This window comes from Dipodomys ordii, unplaced genomic scaffold (assembly GCF_000151885.1).
Source record: "Dipodomys ordii isolate 6190 unplaced genomic scaffold, Dord_2.0 Scaffold8, whole genome shotgun sequence".
NCBI classification, from domain to species: Eukaryota; Metazoa; Chordata; class Mammalia; order Rodentia; family Heteromyidae; genus Dipodomys; species Dipodomys ordii.
The window spans coordinates 6,455,176-6,467,522 of NW_012267224.1; the positions used below are offsets into that span (position 1 = coordinate 6,455,176).

The 12,347-nt window shown below is 35.5% G+C and overlaps 1 protein-coding gene across 1 annotated transcript in view; it reads left to right on the plus strand.

The window, feature by feature from the left end:
* The window catches only part of Slit2 (slit homolog 2 (Drosophila)), a 107,677-nt gene that overhangs the window by 47,615 nt on the left and 47,715 nt on the right, over nt 1-12,347 (plus strand). The window contains exons 16-20 of the mRNA XM_013009108.1: nt 1,970-2,038; nt 2,697-2,768; nt 3,231-3,302; nt 5,160-5,231; nt 6,695-6,858. Coding sequence (XP_012864562.1) covers nt 1,970-2,038; nt 2,697-2,768; nt 3,231-3,302; nt 5,160-5,231; nt 6,695-6,858 — 449 coding nt within the window. The remainder of the gene's footprint in view (nt 1-1,969; nt 2,039-2,696; nt 2,769-3,230; nt 3,303-5,159; nt 5,232-6,694; nt 6,859-12,347) is intronic.

Sequence of the window (12,347 nt, forward strand, 5' to 3'; positions counted from 1 at the left end):
GTGCTAAGTGAAATGAACTCCAAAACATGGACACAGAGGTTTTTCTTTGTAGTTGTTGTTTTTTAATGTACTATGTGATTCTTTGTTTCTTTTATATGTTCTTCCCCCTATGGTTTATCCCCTGTTGTCACTGTATTTGATTTGGCTGTATTTATGTTTATTTGAATTACAGAAGAGAAAGGGAACAACAGAATAGTGAGACAAAGGACAAGGGGGAACCAAGGCAACAGCAATATTCACAAGACAACATGTTGGAAATGATCTGTACAACTTGAGGAGGGGGTTGGAGGGGAGGGAAAGTAGGAGCAAAATGAGGAAAGGGTAACAAAGTTTGACAGGAAATGTGCTTATTACCTTACTTACATCACTGTAACCCCTCCATGCATCACCTTGACAATTACAAAAACAATTGAAATATAGGATTGTTTTTCTCTAAAATAAGTTGTTACACAGATCAGGAGAATACTAACTCATCTTTTGGAATTCAAGTTTCACCTCCCAGAGAGGCCTTACCAAGTCAGCAAGATCCCTCTTGCCAGTGATGTGTGTGTGAGTGTGTGTATGTGTGTGTGTATGTGTGTGTACACACATATATGCATATAGTAGAAAACATCCATGTGTGCATTATATTAAATTATTAAAGAATTTTGGGAAAAAATAAGGATGTGGTGGTGAACAAAATTGAGCAAATGGTATCCATTATTTTTAATTGGTTCCATATAAAATCCCCCTTAGATTGTCCTACATACAGACCTTCATAGAACAATATTCTGGATCTTTCTGTTCTTCTGTTATGACATTGGAAGAAAAGACACTGCTAAAGTATATGGAACAATGCTTCCCTCTACTGGAAGCAAGGAAAACATAGGGAGCAGAAAGAAGGAAGAAGAGTCATAACATTTGAGACCTCAAGAGTCATAAGATAGCTCCTGTCTTAATCACATATTAATTGCATATTTTATCAACTTGTGCTTTGACGTAACTATTAGTCATTTTAAAGTATTAGAAATGGATGACTGACTATGTTAGGCATCTTCTCAGTGACTTCTATATCTAAGGAAAAGTCTAATTTCAACCAGAAATTTCAAAATTGACTCATACAATAGGATAGGAGAGACCATATGCACAATGTGTCAGAATTATTTTGCAGCTCCTCTTATGCCCAGATGGACCAAGTTGATAGATACTCATCTCCCTCTCACTGTCTATATTTGGGAAAGAAAACCCTGGAGAGAAGCTAAATTTCCTTTTTGTGTGTGACATCTTAGGCAAGACTTTTTATTTTGTTCTTCCATTTAGCAGAATCTTTTCATGTATTGTCCATTTTCCAATTATTCTGATTATAAGAAAGAGAATATATATAGATATATATGGCTCTTGTTTTACAGATATATGACATTTGTATACTTGTTAACTGTTATGATTATAGGTGAAACCTCTAAATATATTATCACCAAAAAATAAATGATTAAAAAACATTTTAATTATACCAAATTGCATTCAAATATCTACTTAAATCTTACTTATTGAGCTAGTGCTACATACACATGCAGGTAAAAGCATAGACATCATTACCGCATTATCTTAGTAGTTAGTTAACTTCATGCTATTATTTTTTTGCTGCACAGAGTAAACTGGAGGGCAATTAAAAATACAGTTTGTTGAGTGAAATTTTTTTTGCCACAAAAATATCTAGATGCTTGCCTAGCTTTCCTAAATAATTCAAAACAGTTTAGACTTAACCAATCTATCCTAGATTTTATGGTGTAGCACATATGACCCCCAAATATTCCTCTGGATAGAACAACTTCTTTGTTCTTTTCTTTTGTAGAATAATGATCTCAGCTTGAATTATGACATATATCTGCCATGTATTTTCTTGTGTTGGCTGAAAATAAAATAATACTGTTCCATTGTTTTATATATATCTAACTTACTTTATAAAATCATGTTGTTTCCTTGTTTTTAGATATCTGGATGGTAACCAATTTACACTGGTTCCAAAGGAACTCTCTAACTACAAGCACTTAACACTTATGTGAGTGATGTATTTTTGTATCTTTATTTTATTCTACTTCATATAGGAGGAGATATCAAAGAACTCAGGATTTGGTGAAGCTTTGAGATAATATCAATCCTTTATGGCTAGGTGCTCTCCTCTTAGAGCATGGTGGTTCTAAACCATTTGCTATATCTATTTAATATTAAATATGTGATAGAATTAAATCATATATTCATTCATTTGTCAAATCTGAGTGTGTGTACTAGTGAGTTTCTGTATCTGCAAGGATAACAATTGTGGGTTAGATGGGACTTTCCAGAGAAATGTTTTATGTCTCATCCATAAAAATGTAGTCTGCATGGAATATCTCCAAGAATATTCTAAGTCTTGCAGAGACAAGATCAGAGGCAAGGAGACCCCTCCCCTTCACAGATCCCCCTTTTAAGCAATACCTGCCATGGTGCCCATATTCCCCTGGCTAGAACAAGACATGAGGTCACTTCTCATTTGAACAGGGAGAGGTGTAAATAAAACATTGTACACATGACAATCTGCCTGGATGTAGTCCAGAGTTGCTATTGTTTTCTGATACTAGTCCAGTGCTGCAATTCTACCAGTACTATGTCTTTCTACAGATAACTAACATTTCTATTTTGGTTAATAGTGAACTCCATATCTTTCTTTTTCCTTTTAGAGATTTAAGCAACAACCGCATAAGCACTCTTTCGAATCAAAGCTTCAGCAACATGACCCAACTTCTAACCTTGTAAGTGTGATTCAGAGAATTCATTAATTTATGGTGCAAAAATGTATTTACTAGATACTGATCATTTCTGGTAAAGAAGGTAGTCTCTGGCCAAAAGGAATATAAATTCCATTGAGAAAAACATGCAAGACCTCAATGAAGAAGCAGAGGGAACCATCACAGAAAGAATGAGTGAATGATGAGATTTGTGGCAAATTGGGGAGTAAACCTGAAGACAAGATTTAAAGCATTACATCACAAAATGGCGGGAGCAAATTAGACAGAGAGAAACATTCTCAGTTGTATTTAGAAAATATATTGTGATATTAGGGAGAATACTTCAAGAATTAAAATATGTTGTGTATGAATAGTCTCAATTTGTAGGATGCTCAAGTAATCAATTTCTTAACTGCTTTATTGTTGAAATGACATGTAGGCATTATTCCATTGCTGAATAAAATGAACTGACATGTGTGCTTTCAGAATTCTTAGTTACAACCGGCTGAGATGTATTCCTTCCCGAACATTTGATGGATTAAAGTCTCTTCGATTACTGTAAGTATCTTGTGTCCAACAAAATTCCTCTCTTGTCAAGTTTTGAATTGTCTTTTCAGAGCCTGGGTATTTGGAAATTAATAAGGTATCATTGTTCAGCCACTTTGATGTGGACAATAGGACCTACATTGTGATACTTGTTGCTGTTACAGTTATTTATTTGCTAATACATTATGTTGAAACATATGCTTTATGTATCTCCAGTTAATATTTTTTAAGAAAGCCTAATTCTTTAGAAATCACTTAGAATATGAATACATTTTTAGTATGGAAATATACTTATTCAATATGCCCTTCCTGTCTACCCATAGCTTATATAACTTTTAAAAGCTGTATATAATATATTTTATTGTTCTGCTACTGGCTTTTACTATGATTATTGTGCAGTGCACCCACAGGGGCTTGAACTCAGGATCTCACACTCTTACTCATCTTTCTGGCTTGTTGCTAGAGCTCTGCCATTTGGGCCACACTTCCAATCCAACAATTGCCTAGCTAATGAGAGGTGGAGTCTCACAAGCTTTTCTGTCTAAGCCAGGTTCAAAGCTTGATCCTGCAGAAGAAAATCTTCTGAATAGCTAGGCCTATGGCCTGCATCATCATTGTTCAACAGCCTGGAGCTATTTTATTGTAACATATGCTTTAGAAGGTTTCTATTCTATTGTATCTAGATATTTACCTATTAAACTGTACAAATATTCTATAGGTTGGAGTAGACATTGCTGAGGTAATAACCCCCATGTTTGCTACTATTTGTATTGATTTCAAATTCATTATTCTATGCATAATTCAAATTTACATCTTCTACATTCATCTTGGTGGCAAATCAGCATTGACTTTAATGGGGAGGGTGCCAAAAATGATAGTCAAGTTTTCTCCTAAGCAAGATTTTGTCATTTTAACAATAATTTATTCTTCATCTGCTATGGTGTAAAATACCTTCCTGAAAACATTCTAAGAAACATTGAATACTGATTATTTTACTTCTGTCTCCATGTGAGAAATTGAAAATTGTCCTTCCTGTTTGGATATGCATTTCTAATAGGCATTTGAATATATTTAATTTGTTTATTGAACATTTGCACTTGTTATTCTAATAAAGGCTAATTATCATTTTCTCATCTATTAAACATTTTATCTTTTTAATATTAATACAGATATCTTTATGCATTTATTACATGTGATAATATTTTGATAGAACATTATCTTAATCTGTTATAAGGTTTTGAACATTCCCTTAAATATAATCTTTTGTCACATGGATTTTTGTTGTTTTTGTCAAAAATGTCCTACTCTGCCTGAAAGCTGGTGGCTCATGTTATAATCCTACTCAGGCTGAGATCTGAGGGTTGTGGTTCATAGCCAGACCTAGTAGAAAAGACTGTGAGATTCATCTATAATTATCCACCAAAAGCCAGAAGTAGACCTGAGGCTCAAATGGTAGATTTCTATCTTTGAGCAAAATAAAAAGCTGAGGGATAGTGCCTCAGATCTGAGTTCAAGTCTCAGGAATGGCATCAAAAAATAATAAAACAGCTACTCTTTTTCTTTATGGTTTCTGGGTTTCTGTCATGCTTTTGAAGGCTTTTCCCATCTTCTGGTTATACAAAACAGCAAATTTCCTTTTAATAGACTGTTAATTTTATTCCTATACTTTTCTTCCGTCTGGAATTTACTTTGTAAAGTCTTGTAAGATATAAAGTACTATTCTATCATCAAGTCTGTTAATGAGTGAACCAACCATCTTTTTCTTCATTGACTTTAAAATGCTTTATATAAGCTATTCATTCATGTGTGAGAATTCTTCTAAACTGCATGAAATATAGGAGACTTAATTTTGCTTTTACTTACTTGTAGGTCTTTACATGGAAATGATATTTCTGTTGTCCCTGAAGGTGCTTTCAATGATCTTTCTGCATTATCACACCTGTGAGTATTTAGCTCTGTGGATCTAGATCCTGACCTCTCTATACAGAGAGTTTTGAACAGCTTCTTACAGCTCCTATTCTAATTTATGAGCTCTGATTGGTTTCATCTTCAAAAAGTGAAAAAGTGAATATTTCAACCTAGATGCCATGCCCTTATGCCAAGACAGTTTTAATTTAATCTTTCAGCTTTTACTTTCCATTAGCAAGTTAAAAGTGTATCTTCAGCGAAAATGCCTCCCCCACCTTACAGACCTTTTTCTCATTTTTTGGTTCTAGCATATTCAGCCCCCCTTGAATTCGGTCTGGCCCAACCAGTCTTTTCCAAGTCACAACCAAAGTGTTACTCCTGTATGGTCTACCCTGAGTTCTTCAAACTAGATTCATTTGTCAACCAAAATGTATTCATTATGGATAATGACACCATGCACCATTATGCTTTTCATACTTCAGGACTCTGTAGTCTTCTGGTGGAAGGTGTATCAATCTTCGTAGTTGATGTTAACTATTGACCCTTTGTACTTTCTCTCACTGAAGCCTTGTTGTACCTCCAAAGTTCTTGGAAGTGCAATGGAACTATTCAATTTTTTTTCTACTGGCTAATTATTCACAGGGAACAAATTTTTTTTATTTTTTATTTTTTTTTGGTTCCGGTTGTGGGGCTTGAACTCTGGGCCTGGGCGCTGTCCCTCAGCTCTTCAGCTCAAGGCTAGCGCTCTACCACTTGAGCCACAGCGCCACTTCCGGCTTTTTTTTTCTGTTTATGTGGTGCTGAGGAATCGAACCCAGGGTCTCAGGCATGCAAGGCAAGCGCTCTACCACTGAGCCATCGTCCCAGCCCGGGAACAAATTTTTTTATTCTGTTGCCACCAATCATAACGTAAAGACCATGGCAAACCTAGAAGGAAGTTCAGTGAACTGTTGTAAGATCCATTTCTTCCTTGTTTCACGTGCTTACAATTATCCACTTCTGCATAAATGTCAGTCTGTTTGTGCCTAGACAAAACTCACAAACTTTAATAAGGAAAGAAATATAGACAATTTACAGAAGGGAATGGTTGGAGAATATTGTAAGACTTCTTGTGAAATATGTTAGTGCAATAAGAGGTGTTCATAATTAAAATAAAGTCTTATTCATGATTCGGTCCATGGGAGCTTGCTGACTTCTCAGCAAAGAAGTGGATCGTACATCCAATACAAATTATGTCTCTGCAAGTATAAGGAGATCTTATAAAGCTCATAACTTAATGTAATGTGAGTTTTCATAAATCCCTCAACTGCACATCATTCAGCAAAAGGAGAATTTCCACTGTCTCAACCTTCTGCTTAATTATTATTATTTACCACCAGTAAATCTATAGAGATCTACTGAGAATCACTTTGAATTCTGTTCCCTTAGGAAATAACAATGCTTCCATACCTGTGTTGTGTGTGTGTATGTGTGCTTTTGTGGTGTTGTTTTTCCAGAGCAATTGGAGCCAACCCTCTTTACTGTGATTGTAACATGCAGTGGTTATCCGACTGGGTAAAGTCGGAATATAAGGAACCTGGAATTGCTCGCTGTGCTGGTCCTGGAGAAATGGCAGATAAATTGTTACTTACAACTCCCTCCAAGAAATTTACCTGTCAAGGTATAGCTTTGAATTATTTACGCTTTTTGTTTGTCTTTCAGAAATATTACATTTCAATATCCTCTCTTAAGAATCACGAGAGGAATTATCAAAGAAAACACAAGCACAACCATATGCTGCTAGACTTTCATGGTCACCATAAAAAGCACTGAAAATATTTGCTTTTTCTATACTTCTGCTTAAGAAAATAGACATTGCAATTACTGAAGATGGCCAATTATAGAAGTAACCTTTTCAAATAATTCTTAGAAATAGCCTGTTGGAAATGGATTACACTTCTTGAAATGGAGGGAGAGCGGCAGATAACTTCTAGAAATTTCTTTCATAGCCTCTAACAAGTGAAATCTTTTGCTTTTGCCTTGTCCAAATCTGCCACTTGCTGTAGGGATTCCAGGGCCCTGTGGTTTCATAATACCAGGTAAGGGAAACGGGCCCTCCTCGGTGTTACAGCCAAACCTTCCGACTTGCCTCTTGTGCTGCTGACCTTCCCATGTTCCCTTTTCTGGCTTGCTCACATCCCTTCTTCTTCCCTGTTATGCTTTGTAAGTTCTAAATGGTGATTATGTGGTAAATATTATTATCTTCTCTTATTGAGATATATGCAAATCAATCCGAATAAGATAAATGTTTAACAAAATAAGCAAGATTTTATTTCTGGCAGAAGAAATAAAAATAACCATTAAGTAAAATTCCTACAGGTGATCTCTACTGAACTTGTTTGGTGTATTTTGCCATTTAGGGCAGTCAAACGTATGAATTTAGAGTCCTTACCCCTGAGAAATGAGTTTGCATTACTCCTAAGTGGTACATTTTAAGAAAGATGTTCAGAATAATTGGAAAGAGGAAAGACGCTCTCAAAATTTGTAAATCCACAATCAAGAAATGATGATTAAGCATATTTTCTGTGTAGAAGTAAATCTTAAGTATTGGATTGCACAGACAAGTTTATGGTGGGATCACCCTTCCACAACTTCTGAACCTAGCTGAGGAAAGCAACTTTCATCACCAGAACATTTTTGTAGGAAAAACATCTCTAAGTAGTTAACACTACACAGTGGCTCAAAGCATGAGCTCTAAAACCCCATTCTGGTAGGCTATATCCTAGTTGTATTTTTCCATTACATAGAAACTCTAGTTTAACAACTTAGCCAACCTGTGTCTCAGTCTGAGTCCAGTGGCCAGTTCGTGCCTGTAACCCTCACTATTCAGAAGGCAGAGATCAGAGGATGCAGATTTAAAGCCTACCTGCACAGGAAAATGCATGAGACTCATATTTCCAGTTAACAACCAAACACTCAGAAGTGTTGAGTATGGCTTGAGTGGTAGATAGAGCACCAGCCTTGAGTGAAAAGGCTAAGCCCTAAATTCAAGCCCCAGGACCAGTACAGAACACTGAAACAAAAAATAAATAATTAATATGTACAGAGTATGTGCTAGAGACAGGGTAAGCACTAAATATATGTCAACAAGTAACAGTGCTAATGTTTTGAAACTTCACATTTTCATTTAAAAAAAAAAAAGCAAAACACATCAAACAGTACCAAAAATGGGGGTGGGAAACACTCCACGATTTCATAATTAAAGAAGGTATTTTCAAAATTAGGAATCCCCAAACATTATTAAATCAGCATCTATTGCTTTGTTCAGAAGGTTAAATAGTTGTAAAAAGTATCATAAGTATCAGCACATTTTTAATATTTATGCTTTTAAAATGAAACTTCTGTTTTTCTCTTAAATGTTTGATGAAATTAAATATGAGTTAATTTTTAAAGCAAGATCTCTAGCTCAGCCCTTGTGGCTCTAGCCTATAATCCCAGCTACTCTACTCAAAAGATTGAGATCCAGGGGATCATAGTTTGAAGCCAGCCCCGGAACAATAGTCCTCCTTGAGACTCCACCTCCAAAATAACTAGCAAAAAGCTAAGCTGCAGGTGTGGCTTAAGTAGTGGTATTTCCCGCTGAGATAGCACAAAGCCTTAAAGTTTGAACTCTAGTACTGGGGGGGAAAATAAATCCCTATATTATTTTACAATTTTCTCTAAATTAAATTAGCCATTCATACCAGTATATTATCAATTGAAAGATTATAATCATTAATCTATACTTTGATTGTTTATTGAATACTGAAGGTAAAACTTTATTGTAATGCCCCTTGAGTGATATGGTCCTTGACCATAAGGACCTTTATAAAGAATATGCATTTATAGTTTATTTTTTATAACCCAAGGTTTTCCTGGGGCAGTGCCCTATGATAAGGGTCTGCTGGGCTGAGAGTTATACCATTTTTTCTGTTGTAAAGTGAGGGAGAGATAATTGTCAAAGAACCATGAAGTATTTTTACTCATACATATTAGCTGGCCACTTCTGTGGAGGAATGAGAAATTGCAAACTGGTTGTGTTATATCCCTGTGCCCAGAGAAACACAGGTTCATGAAGAATCCCGATGCTTACTTTTATTTCTTAAATGTACATTCCTTGGATAAATTTCTATTTGTCTGAGATAATTCTGGAAAAGAATTATAATGGTATATATGTAACAGTGTACAGATACATACCATGCATGCATGTGTGTTTAATGCAAGGTTTATCTCACTAAACTGTCTGCTTTCTTTTTTTCAGTTAACAATTATTATCTCACATACTTAGTACACCAGAAATGAATAAATGCGGTTGGCAAGAAAACTAGTCATTTTAGTCCTAGTCAGTACAACTTAGTAGAGAAGGAAATGTCCTCTGTATTACCAGCCAATATGACGGCCACTGGCCACAGTTGGCTATTGAGCACTTATCACACAGCTAATGTGACTCAGGAGGTTGTTTCTCTGTCTGTTCATTTCATCTCACTTAAATATAAGTTGAAGTATTGGTACATGACCCCCAGCTATCATGCTGTATAGCACCATGATTGAAAGATTTCAGAGGAAGCACTGTCTCCAAGGAGATGGCTGTGAGCATTTTATGGTGTCTCATTGGCTGTTCAGAGAAACTTGAAGATGGTGTGCCAGGTGGGCAGATCTATAGAAACAGAGATATACTTTAGAAAATTCTGTGCCTTTTCCAGGGCCACCAGGAGACAGCAGATTTTAGACTTGTTAACTAACAGATGACAGAAGGCCCAAGATCTATCAAGTGAACTTTGGCAGTTTGAATTTACATTCATTAAAATATCAATCAGGGGCTGGGAAGTTGGCTCAGTGGTAAAGCTCTTGCCTTGCATGCCTGAGGCCCTGGGTTCGATTCCTCAGCACCACATAAGCAAAAAGAAAAAAAAACCGGAAGTGACGCTGTGGCTCAAGTGGTAGAGCGCTAGCCTTGAGCTGAAGAGCTGAGGGAGAGTGCTCAGGCCCAGAGTTCAGGCCCCACAACCAGACCAAAAAAAAAAAAAAACAATCAAATCAATATCTATAGTTGAAGTCATACCTTAAATTAGAGAGTCACTATGTAAGCCACACAGCAAGCATGGGAGACATTCAATACTCAACACATGCAGCGCAATTGCATGGAGAAGACTAGGCTTTATTCCATTTTTGTATACCTTAATAAATTTAAAATGATGGAGAACACGGAAACTCATAGTGCTTTTTTTGCCTCTATCTCAGCATTTGTCAAAACATTGTGACTTTTCAGTGCCTTATTAATTCTCTGCTAGTTCAAGATTTATGACAGGGAGCACTGGATTTATTGCCAATACTGCTACTGCTACTGATGGTGGGCGTAATAGCAACAATAACAATAATTGCTCACTGCTTTTTTGGAATGCTTCGCATTGTACTGAGATATATTTCTATCTTTTAATCTGTACCTTATTGCTGCATATGGGCTATTTCTAATTTTTAAAGTTAACAGATGCAAATATTGCACTTGGATCAATTAAGTAACGTGTATAATATTATTATTCAGCTTCTTGGTAAAGGAGCCATAATTGATCCCTGCATTTCTTATTCCAGAACTTGCTAGTAAATTTTACTTTATAAATTTTAATCACAAGATTCTTAAATCATCAGAATGGATGACTACAGCCTTACCGTGGCAGATACAGAGAAAAGGAAAGTTTGAATTACCCGAGTATCTTTTAACAGAAATGCTTGCTCATAATAAACAGATGGTAGGCAGCAAAGCATTGTAACCTATTAATTACAATAAATCACTCAAGGAACTTTGCTGGGCCTTCTCTTGGGCACATGTTTTGTTAGGTTGAAACTATATACTAATATGTTTTAAAAAACTTTAATTGTTATTTAAATTTAGCTGTTCTCATAATTATACCAGTATCATATTTTTATTTTACTCATGAGAATATTGTAAACACAAGCCCCACTCTTAAATAAAGTTGTCTATAATTTCAAGTTATATCAGGAAGGTAAATATTCTTTTATGTTTACATAGCTGTATTCAAATATAACTTACATGTGTCTTACAAAATTAAACATTATTAATTTGAATGGTTAAATATGTTAATAAAAACTATCTCCATTTTTTCATGTTTTTTTCCTTATGATACAAACTCATATAGCTGATGTGGAACAAATACAATGATTGCAGCATATATAATTAACAGCCAAGTGAGAGCATTCTTTAGTGGGAAGTAGTCATGATATGTCTTTATAACCTAAATATCCTATCCTCATTTTTTTATTATCAGTTGATATTAGAGTAATCAAGCACTCTACAATTTAAAAAAGTAGTTTTTTTTGTCTTTTTCAGGTTCTCAATGAGAAAACTAAAATGGATCATGGAACATGATTGATTTCTAGTAGTCTCTTTAAAGGTCCTGGTTTAGGAAGATTCAGCTATATGGCAATTGGATTGTTCCATTTTTTGATGGACATTCATTTAACCACTTCAATGTGCTAATGAATGTACACTCGATTAGAAATGAACTTCTGTTCCCCTTTCATTATAGAAATATTATTGAAGTTCCTATTATATGCCAGGAACAGCTACAAGTGTGAAAATGGCATACATGCTAATTACCCTTATCCTCATGGGGCTTATAGTTTACTAATCCATTTATTAAAATAGGCCATTGTAAAAAAGTTGGTGAAGAGAAAATTTTATAAGATAACTATATCAAACAATTATGGAGTATTTGGTCCGTGGGGGGGGGATGGGGGGGTCACAGGAGATTCTCAGAGGGAGCCAAGGGGACCTGAGAGTGGAGCACTTAAGAAAAAATGGGGACCCACATAAGAATATGTCTGGCAAGAATGAGGGAGGAGATGCTTCTGAAGGTTTATCCCTTCAGCCTTAAAAGCCAGTTCAAGGGTCAAGGAAATGTGGCCGTCTTTTTAAGTAATTAACGTTACATTTCTCTCTGATTGGTTTTTTCCCCTTTATTTTATATGCTAAAAATTCTGTAAAAACTGGAATTCCCCATCTCTCAGGAATGACATGGAAGTATTATTTATCTTCTTAGCAAGAGAAATATCTTCTTTTTGAGAAGAGATTCTGACAAGCTAGACTGAGGCCTTTTATTTTGTGTCACATGA